General features: G+C 34.9%; 1 protein-coding gene across 1 annotated transcript in view; it reads right to left on the bottom strand.

Moving 5' to 3' along the window:
* ADGRV1 (adhesion G protein-coupled receptor V1) overlaps positions 1-22146 on the bottom strand; it is a 279799-nt gene that overhangs the window by 177096 nt on the left and 80557 nt on the right. Inside the window, exons 35-53 of the mRNA XM_058424189.1 lie at positions 21662-21871; positions 17226-17356; positions 16891-16990; positions 15812-15991; positions 14154-14317; positions 13517-13610; positions 12862-12891; positions 10854-10932; positions 10032-10170; positions 9365-9506; positions 8665-8927; positions 7018-7193; positions 5380-5504; positions 3521-3687; positions 3295-3438; positions 2313-2420; positions 1544-1796; positions 749-868; positions 349-571 (exon numbers count right to left, since the gene is read on the bottom strand). Coding sequence (XP_058280172.1) covers positions 349-571; positions 749-868; positions 1544-1796; positions 2313-2420; positions 3295-3438; positions 3521-3687; positions 5380-5504; positions 7018-7193; positions 8665-8927; positions 9365-9506; positions 10032-10170; positions 10854-10932; positions 12862-12891; positions 13517-13610; positions 14154-14317; positions 15812-15991; positions 16891-16990; positions 17226-17356; positions 21662-21871 — 2848 coding nt within the window. The remainder of the gene's footprint in view (positions 1-348; positions 572-748; positions 869-1543; positions 1797-2312; positions 2421-3294; positions 3439-3520; positions 3688-5379; positions 5505-7017; positions 7194-8664; positions 8928-9364; positions 9507-10031; positions 10171-10853; positions 10933-12861; positions 12892-13516; positions 13611-14153; positions 14318-15811; positions 15992-16890; positions 16991-17225; positions 17357-21661; positions 21872-22146) is intronic.

Here is a 22146-nt window from a genome sequence, read left to right as displayed (position 1 = left end):
TGAGTAAGTCAATGAGGTTTAAAGGTTGTGGGATCAGTGTTGGGTTTGGTTTTTTTCTTAATTACAATAGAATATATAGTAACTGATATATCTTATTAATGTAACATAATTTAATTTATCCTAAATAAAAGCTTCAATATCAAGTTTAACTGCAAGTCCTTTTTTTCCATATTTTAAAGCAAATTGTGAGAAGTTTGACTTCAGGTTATCCTAATGTTATTAGGATATCAGGATATCCTAATATCCTAGTGTTAATAAACATACGACACACAGGTGTCTATAATGGCAACAAAAAGGCAGTCACAGAAAAAGGGATGCAAGAGGTGGTAGACAGACCAAAAAACCTACCTAGGTATAAAATCTGACTGCCTGGAGATAGTTGTCAGCTCATAAATCTGCGAGCTGGACTCTACAGAAAGAGCAATCAAGCTCTTGCTGGAGTTCAGAGACCTTGCAGTAGTGGAAGTGATATGATCTGCATATGGGGCTTCCAGCATCAGAGAGAACTGGTTTCCTTCAGAGTTCCAGGAGTACAGTGCTGTTGTGTCCTTACCAGAGAGGAAGATGTGAACTACATTGAGCAAGGAAGAGAAAAAAATAAATACTCAGTGATACATTTAAAAGTTCTTGTAACACCAGAAATTACCTTGGCAGAAAAATTGCTAAAGTACCTCTTAAAATCTGATACATAGTATGAAAATTGAATACACATATTTCTTCAGTTCCAGTACTCTAAACGAAATCTTACCTAAACCTGAAGGAGGCATGAAAACATGGATGTTTCTTACACCAGAGACTGGAAGAGACTGAAAGTGTCTGAAGGCAGACTGCCCCGTCTCCCAGATGAAAATTTCAGAATTTCCAGTTTCTACAAAGGAGAAAAATGACAAAACCTACCATTATGTTGCTGTCTGATAATTAAATCACACACTGGTGGCCATTCAAAGGCAGAGATTGGCAGCTTCAATTACAGTGAGATCAGTGATTTTATCTTCCTTTTTACTTGCGTAACTCCATAGCATGATATCCCATTAGATGATGTATTCCACGACACAATTTAAGGGCTTTTCTGCATACATTCATATATAAGAATACTAAAAATCCCAGCAGACAACAGTCAAGTGCAAAGAAACCTACAGACTGCAATATACACTTTTAAATAGTCATAGCGATGCTAACATAAAACAATGTTGGAAGTGTCATACTTGTAAAAAAAAAGTTCTTCGCTAAACAATGATCTTTGCATAAAAGAAAGCTCAGAAAAGCTTAGAAAGGGTGCAATTAGCACCCAGATGAATGGAGTTATTTCCTATTGTTCTTGGGAAAATATTTCATTAGTTTCATAAATATTTGAGAACAAACACAGTATTTTCATTTTCTGAAGGACAAAGTACCGATTACTTTGAAAAGTCGCTTTTCAGCAAATTGTCTCCCTCCAGTAATATTTTAATCTCTGTCTAAACCATTTTTATTCCAAATGCCTTTGCTATCAAACAAGCCAGCATACACTTAGCAAATTCAGTGTTTGTTTTCTGCTAAATACCTTTTGCAACAATTAAATATATATCAGATCCAGAAGTCCAGGCCTCCATATGTTCTATTTCTTTTCCTGGTAACTGATGAAGATTCCTAAACTCATTATTCAGCCATTGGTACAAGATCAGATTCTGGCTGGTATTTGAAAAATAAACTATTAAGTACATAATGCCTCCTCGGGGAAACAAGGCAATGTTCAGAGCTCTGTAAAGTGGAAGTTGATGATGCATCACAAATATACCTTTGTTCCACCAGAAAACCTGTAAAAATCGAAAATGTATTTTATTATATATTTATAACAAACATTAAGAAAAAAGATATTAAGTGATTTGATGAAAAATTGGGAAGACATAATTAACTGAATTCTTAATTTCTATGGTGGATCCCACATTATTGTGGAAGCACACTAATAAGCAACTAAAAGTAACGACCTTACTGCAAGCACCTGTTCTTTTTCTTCAGATGAACAGGTTTTTGGTCAGAAGCTATTTCTATTCCTATAGTTCTTTAACGTAATAGATTTCAAAACAGAAATGACAGTAGCAATATAATCAAACCAAGTCTAAATTACATGCTAATGTACGGAGCGTTGTTACATTTAAACAAGTCTAGAATTCTATGTCTTATAAATCTAATAGAAATACTTATGTATTAGAAACATAACTAATTTTTCAGGAATACATACTTACTTTTTTTTGTGTATTTCCCTCATATTTCAAACTGAAAACTAACCAAACTACCTATATCAAAGCAGTGGAAGACAAGTGTATTCTAACCTTGATGGAACTGAAACTAGTGGTATCACTCACAAAAAGCAAATAGTCTTCCCCATCCACAGCAAAATGTTTGACCAGTGTGGTATTCAAAATAGAGAGGGTCTGTAACTAGAAGTAAAATATGACAAAAATGGTATTTGGAAGTCAGTTCAAGTTTATACATATACATACATATTTTTAAAAAACTGTAAAATTACATATAAAACAGATATAAAAATAATGTACAAAAATTGTCATAGATGTAATTTTATAATTTTAAAAATATATGTGGGGTTATTTTACAAAATTAATATTACTTATCATACATTTTTCAGAAAATGCTCTATGACTTCATTTCTCCACAATTTCTTTCTTCATTTCCAAGGTCATTTTATCTTACCCTCAAAATATGACTATAAAAAAACTAGACAACAAACTGTAATAACTGTCATGGTTTAGGAATGGTATTTCTCAATCTAGTGCTCCTGCTGAAACACTGCAAACCATGCTGCCTCTTACTCCCCTCCCCTGCAGTGGGATGGAGAGAATTGGAAACACAAAAGATTAAGATCACGGGTTGAGTTAAGGACAATTTACTGCAAACAGACACATGATGAGAAAATGAATAGTAAAACCAACAATAATAATAGCAGAGGATGCAAGAGAGGCAAAGATTCACATGTGAAAATGCTCACTACGCACAACGCGTCAATACATGAAACTGTGCCCACACTACCCCACTCCCCAGAAGGGCCTCTTTCCCCCATCCCGAGAAAATGGCATGAAGTGGAAGAGAATAACCTCTTGGTTCCAGCCATGTCCTGTCCTGGCTACTGCAAAATTAACCCCGTCCTGACCTAAACCATGACAATAACTTACATCAGTTCAGTGGCCAAACTAGCCAAGAACAGAATGCCTTTTCCCAAAACATAGCTGGAGAGAAGGGTCTCACAAAGTCCTCTTCAACTCCATTATTTAATGATATTTTAAGTAACAGATTTACCTTCAATAGTTTGCGTCCAGGCATGAATGCATACACACTGCTGTTGGAAGCTCCCTGACTGTTTCCTCCATGAGTAATCACAAGGTAGGGATGGGCATGGATTTGGAAAGACACACAGCTTTTAGGATTCCACATACTGAAATTCTGAGAGGGGAACAAAAGAGTAGAACTGAAATGTCAAGGTTTTATTAAGCAGCGTGGTTGGTGCATGTAGGCAAGCATTTACCTCGATGGCAACAAAAACTCCTTTCCACTGGTAGAGAGTAGAAAACACATATGGAGGTGAACGCAACAGCACACCATACAGGATTTCTTCCGATGGAAAGAAACACCAGCTAGCCGCTGACTCTTCCACAAAGCTTTGCGAGACAGACAGAACACTGATACTACCCCCTGCAATACAGTATAAGACAAAAGTATTTATCTTTAAAGTCTTTTACAACACCCTTTTCATTATTTATTTGCCAAAACCAAATCTAGTATCAGAAATCACAGAATATTCTGAGTTGAAAGGGACCCACAAGGATTATCAAGTCGAGCTCTTAAATGAATGTTCATATAATGGTCAAAACCACAATCTTGACATTTTTAGCACCATGCTCGAAATGCCTCATCTATATTCTGAGTTGTCTCTAAAGAGCTGGTATAAGTGCATGTAAATGCATGGAAATGGTATAGCACCTCTGTTGTATTGAGAGTTAAACAATTAATTTTTCATATATTACTATTACATATGAGAGATAGCCGTGATGTAACATGGTGGGTGGCAGGGGGTCCGGATCAGGCCCTGCTGCTCTCTGGGCAGCTGGGCCGGGCCTGGCCAGGCCTCCGGGAGCCGCTGCCGGCACTAGAGAGCGGCCCGGGCTGAGCCCCTTTCTCCTGGCTGCCAGCGGGAGAGAAGAGAGGACAGCTCAGCAATGCCACATATGCCACATGCTTACAGCTTTGTGGCAGCTCTGCGCCGGGCAGCCCTGGATGAGACCGGGGGGTGGAAGAAAGGACTTCTACCAGTTTCCCTATTGGCACAGCTTTACATCTCTACAGCCCTGCAGCCCGGGGCAGATTTAACACTTTCCTAGCGACATGGAACTTCTAAAGCACAACCCTTCCTTGAGAGAGAGAAGGAAGAAAACAGAGGGTACATAGAGCAGACACCGCATGAGGTCAGTGGATTAGAAGTGCAAGAACTGATAATGTTATTGGAATAGGATTGAAGAAGTGGACATTTTTAACTGGACTTCTCTGGGGGAAACTATAGAGAAATGGAATGTTCTTTGTAGCATCTTTGTGTTGTTGGGGAGAATGCTAATTCTAATCAAAACTGAGGACTGATGTGATTGAGATTTAATTGGAACCTTTAAAGCCCCTGCTCCTGGGTTACGAGGAGGTCTCGGCCTTTGAGACGAAGATGATTTTAGACTAAAAGAAGTATTCGTAAATAGTGCCCCAAATAAACTGAGAGGTCTATAAGTGGCCAAAGAAAAAGGCTGCTGATAGAACATCACAGTCTGCAAAAATTCCAGGCGGCTGCAAATGTGTGACATTGGGAGCCACGGGACTATTTTGTCTTGTGGCAAATGTCTTCATGGAACTCTAGAGATACTCTTCTCCTAAAGTAATGGAAAATTATGTTTAAATAGTGAAAATGACTGAAAATCACAAGTTGTGTCTTTCTATGTTGTTTAATAAGAAAGTTAATCGTTTGTAGAGGGAGGGAAGTTTCATTCTGTTTTGGTTTGGGTTTTCTTTTTCCCAACTTTTTTTCTTTTTTTTTCATTATTTTAGTGTGTGTTAATAAAACTATTTTGTTCATTTTTAAGCTTGAGCCTGCTTTTGCTTTTTGTCCTAATCTCTCTCCCACAGAAAAAAGAATAAACACTAAATTTAGCAACCAGAATTTGGTGAACATAAAACCACTACAATGACTCTTAAGCAGCCAAGATCTTTTCCCTAATGCATTTTGATATCATAGGAATATTATAAGTGAATTTTCATTCTGAAGTTATATCTCCTGTACGTTTGGTTACTCTGTAGCTATCTCCACTTTGAAAATAGCAACGGATGCTCTTGATAAAGTGAACGTACTGATGCCAAACGCAGTATCCGACAATGTCTCCCACTCAACACTCACAGACACGTTGAGCCCGTTACTCCGTGAAACTTTCAAATAAACTGTAGTGTTCGCTTCTTCAACTGTGAAGACATTTGTCCTAAATTTGAGAATTGTGAAAATAAATTTTAAGAAGTATTATTTTTATAGTATAAGAATAGGATTATTACTGTACACTTTCAGCACAGAATATGCAACAGAAAGAAAATACTGGGTTTGATCTGTGATACTAATTAAGGTTGCCCAATGTTTCTTCACACAAGACCTCGACAAAATCATGGGAAATTCAACAAAATCTTAAACCAGCCTGAAATTTAACACACTGACTGTATGGGTAAAGCTGAATGATTTCTGAAAACATCATTCCATATCATAGACTCATGATAGAAACGTTTGGGTTGCAAAAACCTCTTAAAGATCACCTTGTTCCAACCCTCCGGCCATAAACAAGGACTAGATCACGGTGGTTAAGGAGGACCATAGAGGACCCTAATCCTCCACTACACCAGATTGCTCAGAGCTCCAGGTCTTGAACAGCTCCAGGGATGTGGCATCCACAGCTTCCCTTGCCAGTACCTCACTACTCTCACAGTAAAGAATTTCTTCCCAGTATCTAATCTGAATGTACTGTCTTTCAGTTTTAAACCATTCCCTCTCGTCTTGTCACTTGCCCTTGCCAGAAGTCCATCTACAACTTTCAGACAGGCTTCCTTCAGATACTGGAAGGCTGCAGCTGGGTCAGCCCAAAGCTGTTTCTTCTCCTGACTGAACAATCCCAATTCTCTCAGCATTTCCTCATAGCAGAGGTTCTCCATCCCTCTGATCAACTGAGCGGCCTCCTCTGGTCTTGCTCCAACAGCATAATGTTCTTCCTGTGCTGAGGACCCCAGGGCTGGAGGCAGCTCTTCAAGTGGGGTCTCACCAGAGCAGGGCAGAGGGGCAGAAATCCCTCCCTCCCCTGCTGCCCACAGGGCTTTGGATGCAGCCCAGGACACACTTGGCTGTCTGGGCTGGGAGTGCCCATGGCTGGCTCACGTCCAGCCCCTAACTAGCACCCCCACATCCTTTGGGGCAGGGCAGCTCTCAATCTGCTCATCCCCCAGCCTGCAGTGAGGGTGACCCATGTGCGGCACTTTGCACTTGGTCTTGTCAAACCTCATAAGATTCCCAGGGGCCACTTCTTGAGCTTGTCCAAGTAAGATGGCTCATTTTTTTTCTGAAAAGTAGCCCTGAGTGAGGGTGCATCTTACACACATTTAAATAAATAAGTAAATTAGAAAATTTCTGATTCCCAGGGCACTGGTCTATGGTTTGGAATTCTTAATATCAATTACTATTAGCAAAATGCTTGGGGACTAATGAAGCTAATGACTGCTTCAAGGAATGGCATGAGGTTTAACAATAAAAAAAAATGTATAGAGAAATCAACATTTCTAATGGTGAACAGTCCATTTTACATGTTTTTCAATTCTTCTGTATAGCAGTAATAGTATTTGACAAATAGCGTAGTTTTTAAAATCATAAATTTTACAACTGGATTACTAAATTTTTTAAAGGGAAACCATCTATGGAATATGAAAAAACTTCCTTTTAATTGAATTAGGGTTCAGTACCTATTTGTAACTGGGTAGATGCTGAAAAGCCCCAGTGGAGCCTGGTTCTGTAATATCGTAATCATAATCTGCACTCTGGTGCCTAGTCTGGCTCCTCCAGTTGGATTGAACAGGGTGACAATAAAGTGCTCATCCAATTCTGGTTCTTCATCCAGGATTGCAGAAATATGCAGTGTCTGACAAGAAACAAGCATAGAAAGCTGCTGAGACTTGACAGCTAACAATGACAATGCTATTCAGGCCACGCTGCTGTTTCTGTTATTTTTCTGGACAGCTCTGGACAGCAGGGCAGCCCAACAGCAGCTCTTGAAACTGGAGAAGGCAGGAGTAAGGCATGAACAATTCATGCTGGGGTTCTAAAGTAATCCCTCTGGCAACCTCCATTAGCACAACACTAATGTGAGCATATCCACTTTCTTTTTATTTTTCCCTTCCCCTCTTTCCTCTTATAATAAGATTCCCTGAAATGTAACAAGTTTTGATCCTTTTTCATACTTCTGTTTTGTACTTATTCCACACATTTCTTGGCAATTCATAGTCCCCATATATCTACCTGATCCCCTAATGCAGCTCAGTCAAGTTGGGTTTACTTTACTTTAGTTGACAACTGAACAAATTCATGGGCAACAGAGTAGTTACACTTCTCGTACTGGGATCAAAGAAGGAAAGAAAGGCAGTAGAGTAATAGTTGAAATAATCTCTTCTTGATGTTTTATGCCCTCTACTGCACCGTGGTGGATAAGAAAAGGATTGTCTCAAGGTGGTCTCATATTAGCAGAGAACTGTCTAGAAAGAAGTGGGTGTTTTCACTCCCCATTACCTGAAAAGGTAAAAGTTACAGTAGTACATGTAGATTTGCCTTAGAAAAATTATTTAGTAACAACAGATTTGGAACTAAAATAGAGCTTACAACATTTTACATATCTCTTTACTTCTGCAATAAACCGTATTTGAAGACTGCTTAGAAATCTTTTATTTCCTGCTTCTCACAGATCTGCTAAACTGGCCGTCACTGAGGTGCCAAATGCATTTTAGGTTCAGAAACTGAAAATCAGTGTTCCCAGAAAGGAAACTTTCTTGTTTCAGATTCTACTCCCCTAACAATAATATACTAACCTATTACTGGCACACTTAATATAGCTCATTTTCTAGCTGACATTCTTGTGGGGACAGTACAGAAGTAGCAGTATTAATACTGCCAGAAAAATACGTAATTTTCAATTTCTAAAACTCTGAAACCTGTTTACCTTTTGCCTTTACGGCATCATACTCTCTTCAGTTCAGGCCACATAAAAGAATGGTATTTTTAATTCCACCATCATTATTTACAGTAATAAATTTTTACTTCATGTCAAAGTTTGTCTTTCAGCTACATACTGAACACATATAAATAAATGGCCGTAAACACACATAATATTATATACCCATTATATTGCTTTCAGTTTACCTGAACTATTACAAAGAGAGAAATATCTACAGAAAAGCATATTCAATTCTTCTGCATTTCCACAACTCAGTTTATTCTGAGAACTAAGGAAAACATAAGAAAAAAAATTAATACATTAAAAAAAAAAAATTGCTGAAATCTTTCAAATAGATTTTAAAAAAAAGTCTTCTTCACTTTTTGTATTGTAACTGTCATATTACCTTAAATCTGACTCCCTCTTCGAGCACAATGTATCCTTGAGATGGGGTCAAATCCACCGATGGCTCTGAAGAATTAATTTCACTTACAAGATATTGAACAGACACTGTTCCAAATATTCCCTGAGGAGGTTCTCTAATAATATTTAATACTGCAACACTTTCCATCAGATGGAGAGCTGTTTGCTCTCTTAGGAAGAAGTGATCACTGTTATTGAACGACAAAATTCCATGTCCATCATCATTGGCAAATATAGTAATTGTGGCTTTTGAGAAATAAATATAAGAAATTTGAGAAATACGCTTTAATTAACATAGTAAAATATAATTGTACACATATACAAATAAAAAAATACATTCATAAATCCATTCTTTCTTTGATATATATGTATTGCTTTTATGTCCCTGATATTACTTAACAGAATATGTAAGTATTTTGCTTTCTCTAGGAGGATTTCTAGAAAGAGAGAATATAGACTTTCCTATTTAAACATCCAGCTTTTGCATTTTCTAATTCCTTATTTTACATATTATTTTCTTAGTTTTACATTTTTCATGGGGCTGTTTAAGAACTTTCAAATTAGTTTAATAATTTACAATAGGAGTGCACTGGTGTTTTCTAAAACATGGTTATTCAGAAGAATGAAATTAAAGTGACTGAGATACAATTCTGAAGAGTGAGAACGTCAAAACTAAGTTTTACCTGTTGTGTTCTCCCCTAATTCCAGGCCAAATGAGGGATTTGTTAGAATTAACTGGAACTTCTCAACACCTTCAGGAATATCATCATCACAAATCACAACAACAACAGATTTATTCCTTTCTCCATCAGCAAAAAAAAGAGTCTAGCAGTGAAACACAGAAAGCATTGAATATTCAATAGCTGATACTGCACACAGAATTTTTAAATTAAGGTAAAGTAGAATTGTCTTAACTAGGGAGGAAGGAAGAGGCAAGAAGAGGAGTAACTTCTATGTCCCTTATAAGTTGATTTAAAAAGAAGCAAAACAGCTAAATAGTTTAGCACCATGCAGAGAGAGGACAAGCAAGAGCAATTCACTTTGAAAGTTCTGTTTCAAAACATATTGAAACTTACATGAAATCTCATATGCTCTTGTCTAAGCAAAATTGGATTTGAAATAGATGTTTGAAAGTTTACTGTGTTTCTTATATTTAAAAAGTGCTTCAGTATTAAAAAAAGAAAGACTAAAATGACGAACTCTATCTCACTCTATTCAGATGATCAGAGCAACTGAAACAAGTTGAGAAATCTAGATGTACTAGTGTCCATTCTGCAGAATAAATAAGAAGATATTCTTTTGAGGAAACTGAAGAAATCAAAACTACTAGATTTAAAGTTTGCTTCTTACCCTTGAGATCACATTAAAATCCAAACCCAGCTGTGCCTCCAAATTTTGGGCATAAAAAAACACAGACACATTGCCAAAAGTTCCTTTGTTTCGGTATGCCATTATGGTAAGATTCCCATGAGATTCATTAACTTCAAAACTAAAACAAAAACCAAGACAAATTCTCAGTGCTCACTGAGCATGTTCTTTTAATAAGATAGTAGATAATTGTTATATTTTAAAAAGAAAAAATAAAATATATAAAAATATATATATAAATCAATATATATAAAAATATATAAAAAATCAAAAATAAAAAATATGTTATAAAATCACCCCCTCTGCATTTTAAGAAAAAGGCATTATTACAGTAAGGCATCATTACCACTGGTTTAACATGATAACTTTCTTTTCCTTATCAAAATTGAATTGAACTATAGGAACCTTTTCACCTATTAGTGACAGATTAAGCCTCTATGAGCATGGATGCCTTCTTCCTCGCTCCTGGAAATCAGATAAAAAGCTCTGGGAGATGCCAATGTACCTGCTCACATGGATGCAGAGGCTGGGGCACTGAATGGAGGCTTGAGGGAGTGATGGAAGTTCACAATACCAAAGGACAATAGTGAAGATAAGTACATGGTAGCATGAGATTTCTGAGTAAACATACTGTAATGTTGGTTTCTACTGTGGGAATTATCTTTCCAACTGAATGATGTGTTGTCAACTCAAAGATCCGATCCTACTATTAATAGGAGTTTTACTGTTAACTGAAAATAAAAATAGTTGGGCAACACTAATCATTACCTCCCATTGGGAGTTATTCAAGGTGACAAGACTTACTTGGTACTTTCCCATTCAACTACTCCGCTTACTCCATCATTAGCATCAATAATAATTTGAGAAGCTAAACCTTCCACATCTAAAAAGGAAAACAGGACAAATATGTAAGAACAATAGAGTTAATTTTAATTATTTTCAAGATTAACAGAAACATTTCTTTATATCTCTACTAATTTTGTAGAAGAAATATATAATTTTCCATTTCCAAAATGTGGAAGAGAAAATGAAGTGCACAGGACACTTGGAAAGCGTGAAGAAAATCTGTCCTTACTAGCTTACTATTAGAACTATGACAAGGCATTCAAGTGCCTTGAATTACCACCACTACATTCAATGCATTAAAAAAAAAAAAAAAAAAAAAAAAAAAAAAAAAAAAAAAAAAAAAAAAAAAAAAAAAAAAAGGTGACAAAAGCAAGATTTTTCATTATGTCTTAATTCATCAAGACTTAATTAATTGTGCGTTTCTATTACAATGATATTTTATGTTTTGCAGTCTGTGCCATTCTGCATACAGGAAGAAAAATGAGTGGAAAACAATAATAAATGATCCAGTATATCATCTTGTATTCATGTTTCATTGCCTGATAATAAACCTTAATGGTACACACCACAAATTCTGCCATTAAAAAAGAATTACTAATTTCCTTTTAGTTAGTTCATGTACTATAACATTACATTACTACATAAAACCATATGTATCTTCACAACAATTCTGTGAGATAATTGCATGTATTGCCCTGTGAAAATACTGTGTAATAGATTAATACCAACAATTTCCACTAATTTCAGGGACCAGAACTTGACACTCTGAACTTGATTCTTCTGAATGCCTTATTTTGTTTAAACAGCAACATGACTACCTTTATGTCAATTTACTTTTAATAAAAATTTAAAAGAAATTAAGACAGACAATTTTTACAAAACAAATTGACTTCACTAAATCTGTAGTAACTATACTATTTTTTGATCCATCAGAGAGATTTCTATTAAATCAGATAAAACTGAATAAAAGTAAAAGATCACTGCTATTAATCCAAACCTGTCATTATGAGATAGTGATGAACGTGAGCAGCAGCTACAACACCTCTACACAGACAGCAGAAAGGTTTAGAAATCCATAGGGATTACAGTGCATATAGACCCTTCGGCTTCATAACTGGTGGTTTCCCTTGTGTCATAAATCACTCAAGATCTATAATACTTCGCTTTCAACATCAGACCTCTTATTTCCTATCTGTCGTCTTTCCCCGTCTCTGATGCCCTCCTGACATTTTAGCCCACCTTAAGTCTTTCTTCTATCCATTAAGTTTATTAATTTTTCTTTCATAATTCTCAAGTATCAAACATTTTCCCTTTTCTAAATTCCTTCCACTTTTCTTCCACGTTTTCTAGATGATGGGATGAAGCAAGAACAGCATGAAGAAAACAGAACTGTCCTTATATTTTCTGTTTCTGCTCCATATCTGTGAAGTCTCAGATCATTGAAGTTCCATGTTTTTAACTGTGTGTCACAGACATCCCAGACCTACACTACATTTTGCATGCACATGGCTAAGACAGGGACAGAATTAATTGCATGTCAGTATCATGTGCAGAACACCCATCACTTTTGATATTAGATACCTAGAATTAGATTAAATTTTTTCTATGGGGTACAGGATTGCTAAATCCTAAACAAATGCACCGCACCAACAAGGATTTGAATTCTCAATCACAACAAAGAAAATACAGATTAGAAAATAATCTGATAGCAGAATTAATTGTGACACTTTATAATGACAACAAACTTTTCCCTCATGGATTCAAACTATTATTTCATCATCCTAAGTACATCAGAGTCAAATGGTCATGACTCAGACTGCTAACCACTTATGGCAGAAGGTAAGTTTACACTGCACTCAGAACAATTTAAACCAGGAAATCCTTCATACTTTAATGTTACTCTTTTTATGTCTTAAATTTTATCACAGCTCAATGTCTCCCCATCACAATCAGTTTTGCAAGTTACCTTTCAGTCTGTAACGAATTAATTCTGTCACTTCAATACGCATGCAAAGAAAGGGAAAAAGAGTCATAGAAGACGTTAGAAATAATCAGCATAATTAGTCACTGGTGCCACAGAATAACCCAACTGTCTTCAAAGCCAATGACAGCTATGCTACTGAGTTCAGCCGCAAAATGTGGACCTAAATAACCAAACAATAAATGAAGTTCTGTGGAAGAGAAGAAATACAGCAGATCATGACTCCTAAAAGTAAATCTGATAAAGAGTAATAAAAAGATACTTTTGAAAGAGTGAGCAAAGAAACTACTTGAAGGAATTCTTTGTACACACTTGTTTCTGTCATTTACTTGAAAATTAAAATCACATTAGCACATTGCCAATGCAACTTTTGATATAACTGTGTTCTCCAACTGCTAATTACTAAATAACTCCTCCGTGAAAATTGTGGTATAGTTTTTTACAGGGCTTTAAAAACTAAGAAGCCAGTGCAATAATGACTATGCTTCATGTTCTACAATGTTTCTTGCAGAATACCCCGTCTCCTTTTGTCTTATTTGGGAAGTGGCAAGTAGAATAATAATATGCCAGAGTAATATAATGTGCATTCAATTGATATTAAAATAAAATTAAGCATAATTGTTTGTAAGTTTTTTTTTACCCAGCCTAGGTGGAGAGGAAGTTGAATGGTTCATGATGAGTTCCACTGAAGTTAAATTAACCAAGAAGAATTCTTGCACTTCTGGTACATCATCCTACAAAACACAAATCCACAAAACACAAATTCTTTTCATTTTCTTTGAGAAACAATCACAGAATTTGCCAAAAAAGCAACACACTAGAAGTCTCTAACCTTACAGCAACACTAGAATTAATTTGTGTTTCCACTTTCCCAGGACATTTTTGCATAAAATGTTAATTATGAAGCAAGACATTACATTTAATGGAAAAGACTGTGGTAACATTGAACTAGACCTGAAGAAATTTCTGCTCAAGTTAAAAGGCTCAAATAGCAACCACTGATAATGTAAGAGCCTGCAGCAAGCAATGAATTACACTGGTCTGAATATCAGAAAATAGTCTTAAAGAGAGAGTTAAATTTAATTTAACTATAAGTAGCACTGTTTTCTGTTATTAATTGTCTTTCTGTAATTTTACCATTAAAGACCAAAGCAGTCTTTTTAATTTACAGTAAAACTGATAGCTTCAAGTAATACAGCTTGCAGGATTCAGGTTCCACAATATTCCTTTTCAGTTGTCATACAAATAAGTATAGAGTGAAAGGATAGAGAATTTACCTCTAGAATAGTAACATTTATGGCAGCTGATGTTTCTCCTTCTTCCAAAATCACTGAGTCAGAAACAGCTACATAATCAGCTCCTGGTTCAGCCAAGGTCCCCTCTGTCTGATTGCTTACGGAGACCAATGCTGGAACTGTGGCATATGTAACATTGATAGCACCTGTTTAAAATGTGACAAAAAAAACCACTTTTTTCAATTCTTATGTAAAGCTCACTAGAATTGACAAAGAAAATAAATTAAATGCTCATTGAAAAAATTAAAATCCTAACTACAAACCAGATGATTAAAACACTACTCTGAAATAAATCGGACTTATGTCTTTCATTCCAGCCTTTAATGATTTGTCCAAGATCAAGGACTCAGAAAGCATCAAGACCCAATGTATTAATATATTTGAGGTGCTGGGAACTAGAATTACATGCCCGTGACATCTAATGTATTATTAATACCAGGTTTGGTGTCAGGTGAAGTAGAGTGTTTCAGGAACAACTGATGTCTAAGAAAGGTTCTAAGGAGCGTTCTAAATTTAGTTTCCTTCCCAGAAGGACTAACATAGATGTTGATAGAGAATAAAAATTAGGGGACACACTAATAAATTCTACTAAAGGAAAAGCTCGACCTTTTTTTATAATAATAAAGCCACATCTCACTAATCTGCCAGATTAAATCAAATTGTAAATTTAAAGAGAGTGGTCCTGGAGGTAAAATGACAAATGAAATTCAAAGTTAATCTGTATGAAATAAAACATAAGGTATAAAAGAATCTTAGTTTTAATAAATAAAGATGCAGTTCAATTGAGAGATTTTACATTTACAATGGATACTTAGAATAAATTAATAGCTTCCTAAGTAGTGTTCGAAAGGTAATTTACATACTGCTTGACAATAAAAAAGAAATGGCAAAACAAAGAAACATCATTTAAATTCCTCTACAAATTCATAGCATGTCCAGATCTTGAATTTTTTTTCAACTGATCACTTCATCTCAAAACAGATTAAAAAAAATAAGAGAGATTATCACTGAAGTCTAGATATAGTCTAAAAATGTAAATAGGAAATCATTATGTATGTTATCTCTCAATGGAAGTCAAAACATTCAGGAAACAAACACAAAAAATATTGTGGCACACAGCACATTACTTAAGTTTGTACCACTTAATTTGATTTTAATAGGAAAATTTAATTAAAAAGAAATACAGACTTCTTAGGGGAGGCATAAACTGAATTCAGAGGCATCAATGCAATTTTTCAATGACATATTCCTAAACTGTCAGATTCTGGAAGTTTATAGAAGGGATGCTGTGGGAATGATAATTCCCTAGAAGCCTCTTTTCCTCTTTTTTTTTTTTTTTTTTTTTTAATTTCTTCTGGGCAGACTAACAGTACAAGACAGATTTTTTAGACATAAAAGCAGAACCTTAACAGCCAACTAGCTATGTTGTAGCTCCCAGATCCCTCGCTGTGGAATTAAAGACTATGGCTTCAGTTTTAACTAAAAACTTAGTTTCCAAGCCTGCAGTAAGGGGCCTAGAAGTTCTGAAAACGTAACTGTAGCTAAGATTTTCCAGAATTTTTAGCCTCCCTGTCATGGCTTTCATTTGTTTAATGATTTTGAAAGCAAAATTTAATTTCTCTTGGAGATGTTATACAGACCTAGAGATCCAAATTCTCTGTTAATAAAAAGCTGAATGGTTTTGTTTTCCTCTGGAACTAAAACTACCCTGGATGGAGAAGCAAAATTCAGTACTCCATGTGGTTCATCACTAGCTTCTACTGTCAGAACAGCTTCATATCCTTGACTATCCAAAACAGCAGAACCAGAAGGAGAAACACCTGCAAATGAATCAGTGGACTACAGTTAATAGTGTTAGGTAAATCAAGTTTTGTCGTATATTACTGCTATTTTTATATACAAATGACAGCCTGTAACACTACAAATTAAATCAAACCAAACACATTTTACTCTCCCTGAATTTAACAGATGGTGTGGAATGTGTACATAATTGCATTCTATAACAAACACAGTAAACATTCAATCACAACAAAAATTGTATGCATAAAAAGTATAGAGTTCAAGACTGTATTAAGAAATGAGAAAACCAGAACAGTGCTAAATGTGAACTTTCCTAAACTATTTCTATTGCAAAAAGAAAGAGAAAGTTTTTCTATTAATTCATCATGAAAGTTAAAATTATATTCAACTTCTCAATCATTCCATTAAGAAATTACCTGAAGTATTGCCTTGATGAATAACTGTATTAATTTATACTTATCCTGAACAATTACAAGAGTAAACAAATTATTAAGGCAAGCTGGCAAGGTACCTATCAGCGACACTACCCATGTCAAGCTAATTTGGTGTTTAGACACTAATTCCAGTTTAACAAAGGGTATTTCAGAAGGGATGTGATTTCATGATTCTTTTCTCATTATAATCTCCTTGAAAGAGTAAAATATTCTGGCCTCCTGTAATTCAGAGACAGACCAGAAAGACAGCTTGATAGACAAGACTGTTTAAAAAGACAAAAACATCCACTTATTTTGTTACACCTGTATCATATGTATACATAAATACACAGAAGCCTGTTTCAATGAAACAGGAACACATTTTCCATAGTTCGCAACATTTTCAATATTCTTAGTCTTACAGTTCCAAAATGGCTTAATACACACAAAACTATTACACTACTAAATGGCAATTTTAGATATAGCAGTCTGTAGTTCTTCATTACCTTCTGTTTTGATGTTGTGTAGGATGATCCGGTATTCCTCTTTTTCTTCTGGAATATGGTCATCCCGCAAGTGGACATACAATGTTGTATTCAATATCCCCTAAAATGTTATTGACAAACTCACTAGTCATTAGTGTACAAAGTACAAGTAATATCACTCTATCATATGTATTTTGAGCAACACCTTTTAGGAAATGTCAAGTTAAAATACTGAGAAGTATAAAATCCCTGCAGCTTAATCATCTCAAGACAAAGAAGACTGCTATAAAAGCATACCTGTTTCAGCTCATTTCAAATTACAGTCTTGTAGCCATTAGATTTGCTTATAGACTCACCTCAGGAAAAAAGAGAATGCCAGAATAGTATTCAAAATTTTGTTGTACATTATGTCCAACTATCTTCCACTCAACAGTAACATTTCCCAGTCCTGGGGCAGTTCTTACAATATGGAATTGCAGTTGTTCCCCTAGGAACAAAGGACAAAATACAATATTTTGCGGTTTCTTCATCTACAGTTCAACTATTAAAATGAAGATGAAAAAATATGAATCACAGTTGAAGTATTTTTATGTAAAACCTTAATATTTTTTAATAGAGAGCCTTCCAGTCCTTATGCAATACCATTTTTTTTTTAACATTGAAACAAAACCCTCACAAATCTAAACTCTTTCCTTATGGGTTTTTATGAATTTAGTTCATTCTTGGGAACAACTATCAAAATATAAAGGAACCTGGTGCATATGCATAACTGCTATCAAAACATGCACAAAACAAAGAGTAGTATCTGTTTGTGAACTACACACAGAAAAAATGCTCTACACACAGCTTTAACACAGTTTTCTCCAGCAGCTAACTGGCAAGGAATAGACATGTTCCTGACATCTGCAATGTCTTATGAATTTACACAGAGCATGTGGAAAAATGCTTGTAGTTACCTGCGAGTTCCACTTATGTGATTCTGAATTTACAAATGTTATCAATTTCTGGATGTTAGAAAACATCCAGGAAAAAAAAATCAAAAATTTAAAAGGACTGTATTTAGATGCAAAATGTTTTATGATTTTAATTTTTTTTTTAATATAATTTCAGGGATAATAAGTATCAAATTAAAATATGCATCTATAAGAAGCATTATAGTATTTTTTTCACATTTGTAACATTTAACCAAATGGTCACTTAAATAGTAAATTCTTTGTAAAGTTTTGAAAAAAATAAGAGAATTTATATCATGATAAAGTATGAAATATCTGTACGTTTCTAAAAATAAATATTTTATATAAAATTTAATGGTTTATATAGTAATGTAAATTACATATTAATATGAAATAGATCAGCAGGTAACATTAGTAAATACATTAGTAATACATTCTTGTTAGAGATGTTTATTTATAATATATAAGTGTATTGCAACTGTATGTCAACAGCATTTTTTCAGTTCACAGAATTGAAGTTTGCCAGTATATAAATGTGGAATTCATTTTCAAGAACATGAAATACACATAAATTTATAATATCAAGACACTTGGAAATAGTCATGTAAACTTAGGTCCATCCTCAATTGACTGAAAATTACTTTCTTAGTATTTTTATAAATTGACTAGAATTTTTTTTTTTTTCATTTGTGCTATGTAAACACTCAAATGCTACCCTATTGTGAGCCTGCCACATCTGTGAAAGGGAAAGAGCAGATGTGGTGTTAGGTTTTGTTCTTATTCCATGGCATACAGAATTGAGCAGCACAGCTACTCTCACTGACTGTATAACTCTATGAACATGAAATTGGGATGCTTATCTGGTTATTCTGCTATATTATTGTTCTGTAGGGTATATATAGCTTGTATACCTAGAACTGGCAGAAAAAAAATTGATCATTTTCTGGACATGTTCTCTGTTTGGTAAGGAAATATTTGAGAAATGCCAATATATTGGCTATGAATGAAACAGATATGAACAACAAACTTCAAAATACCTTAAGATAATAAACTGAAAAATAATATTGTGAAGAAGTAGTACAAAAATTGTATACACCAATTTTACAGTACACAGAACTATTATGTTATCAGTCTCATAATTTCAAACATAATTTAAGCCTTGTTTTAAGTTGCCCCACACTAGTTCTAAGAGAACAAAGGAATTCAAAATGTATTGACATCATAAGAATTCTGCTTCTACAGTTAGATATCTGAGGGCAGACTGACAATTTACAGGTTCTCTGAAGGCTAATTTTTCATATAATGTAACACTGCCCTGAAATCTGTTTATCCCATTCAAGAAATTTTCACATCCATTGCAAACAAATAAATATTTTACAGAAAAATAATTACTTTAGTAACGTCACAGAACACACAATATAGACAAAGGTTATTTCAATGCAACATTATGCAATACAAAAAATTTTCACTGAAGACTGTAAAATACTTCAAGATACAGAACGCTGATATACTGATCCAAGCACCAAGAAGAAACCTGAAATACATTTCATCACAATTAAAGACTTTCCAGTAGTCAGCTACTGACCCATGTAAAGCTCAGCTAGCTTTACCAAAATCTTTGTTATTCCTATCCAGTAAGAAATACTAACACAAATACAAATCGTTTTCTGAATATTGAAAGTATTGTTAGGTTAATTTCACTGTTTTGTCTCATGAATTTTTTCCTTGATATTTTACCATTTTAAGTCTTTGTATTTCTGCTTTTATCAAGAAGGGTACCCAATCCATTCTCCTCTTGCTCCATATTTTAAGCTATTGCAGTGTGTTTCATCGAATTCAGTCATAGCCATACAACTGTTGCATGTTCTGCCACTACTTAAATGCTGCCCTTGCCCTCAGTGTGGTGATTGTGTGAACTTAATACATGCAGGTAACACCAAGACAGCCATGTTCCACAGCTGAAGTGTGAAGAAAAGATCTATTCCATTATGTAACTTTCAAAGCAGAGACCCCGACACTGCTAAACTTATTCGATATTAGCATGGCAAAAAGTGCCCAGGCCTGAGTGCTGTGTTAGATATCAAAAGGCCTAGACCATGCACAAATCCTTCACGAGGCTGTGTTTCACCAACCCTCTTACTTCCCTCCCCCACTTGCAAAGATGTCCAAGTCTATGGGAAAGGCTTTTAAGTCTTTAACAACATCCCGCTATCTTCTGTGAAAAAATCCATTTCTTTTTGGTTGACAGCCAAAAATCCAGAGCAAACACAAAGACCTGATTTTTCTCACACTGAGTATTTTCTAACCTCTCTCATCTGCAGGGTTGTTTTTTAAGCAAAAACAATTCTAAGACAAACTTATTTTTCTCTTTCCTCACCAATATTCAATTTTTCAAATCTTGCCTCTCCACAGGGATAAATAATATGAACAGCTTGAAAAAAAAAATACTGAGTTGTTTAACAGAAACTGTTTAATAATATAATAAATAGTAAAGATAGCACTGTTTGGATTTATGTTTGACAATGTTTGTCTTCATAAGAAAAAGCTTGATAATGAAAATGAAGTAAAAACACTGAAATCATATCAAGGCCTTACCTCATTCCCTGATTTTTTTATCAACTGAACTAGTTTGGCTGTTTTTTTTCTTGCTATAATGCAATGCACTATTTTTCACAAGCTGAAGGAATTGGAATCAGTTATAGCACTATATACATACTATATATAGCAGAGTATTTCAGCTCCAGATAAAAGCTTTCAGCTTCAGCATGCTATGACTAATATTTAACCAGTGGAAAGTATATAAGGTCTTCATAACCTTATGCAATGAGATGGTTTGTATTAATTCCTTGGGCTCATTAACAGCTGTTCCTAGACTGCCAGACTGCAGCTGGCTTGTCAGGCAGATCAGAACCTGTAACATGGAGTAAAAAAGGACAGAAACTAGGCACAAAAGAATTAACACAAACTGTATCTAAACAAAACCCAAAATCTTACGGTGTCCTTTCATTATAAGAAAAAAAACAGACCATGTTCTTTTGAGATAGACTTTTTCTTCCAAGAACAAATTCAGTGCACATGTTCCTGGGCAGACAATTCCTGTTAGTCTTCTCTACCCATCAGTTTACAGATCAGAAAAATTTGAGACTGAAGTACACTGAGATTCCAGCATAGTGACAAGCAGTCACCATTTGTACTGTTACTGTCCTATGCAGAACCATACCTAGCCTAGGTAAAACATGAAACATGCTCTCTTAAAACACCAATAAAGACTAGATATCAAACTATTATTGTTCTCAAAAGTCATGACTGAGTGATGACATCAAAGATTGTCACACTCCTAGAAGGAGCTGCCATAAAAATTATAGAGAAATTTAGAAAGATGGAAGATTTTTTTTTCCCTGTTTTTTTCCCATGGGAATATTTTCTAGGTAATCTAAAATTAATTTTAAGACAGTAATAGGTAATATTTGCCTAAGATTAGCAATTGGTCTGTATGATACACTTCTCAAATATGGTATAAATGGATGAGAAATGCTAAAAGGAGCTTAGAAATGTCATGTCAATAGAAGCAAGGCAAAACCTTCAGAAAAAGGAAGGGAATGAACCAGTGGTGAAATATGGTTTTGGAAACGGTCTATGCATCTTTTCCATAGACTTCATTTAAGTGCTATGTTTGCAACAATTAAAAATCCAAAGAAATGAGTGCTAAGTATGTGATTATTCCCTGTTTGCTGGCATTCTCTGAACAGTGATACAATCACTGAACGGTTATCAACAGAAAGCACAGAGGTGGACGCTCAAGTTAAACAAACTGAGTTTGGCAGAAACACAGAACCCACCTTCACGACCAATAACAGACCTTCCAGCTGTCTGGAAGCTAATGACTCCTGCCACATTGTCACTTGCCAGGATAACTGCTGTGACAGTGTCAAAACTGGGCAGAATCCTACTCCCTCCTTCAGTATGCACCAGGCTGATTATGATGCTTTCATTATCCTCGGGCTCTGGATCATCTAAAATGGTCAGTGTGACCATCTTTTTTGTTTCACCTAAAAGTAGAACATACACATATTAATGTGTTCACATGAAAATCACCTTTTAAAAAGATGCAATCATCTACTCTACTAGTAAATACTCAACTCATACAAAAAAGGACATGAAGAATCTTTACTTATTTACCTGTCTAGAAGTTAGTGAATGTTGTTATGAAAATTTATTCAATTACTAATGAAAAGTTATATTAGGCAATATAATTAACAAATTATTAAATATACTCTGTAGTAATTAACAATGTCAGCATAATTTTTGAATGCCTAGAATTCTT

Source organism: Hirundo rustica, chromosome Z (genome assembly GCF_015227805.2).
Source record: "Hirundo rustica isolate bHirRus1 chromosome Z, bHirRus1.pri.v3, whole genome shotgun sequence".
Classification (NCBI taxonomy): Eukaryota; Metazoa; Chordata; class Aves; order Passeriformes; family Hirundinidae; genus Hirundo; species Hirundo rustica.
Note: the sequence above shows the minus strand (reverse complement) of the source record. Positions and strands in the feature narration are given on the sequence as shown.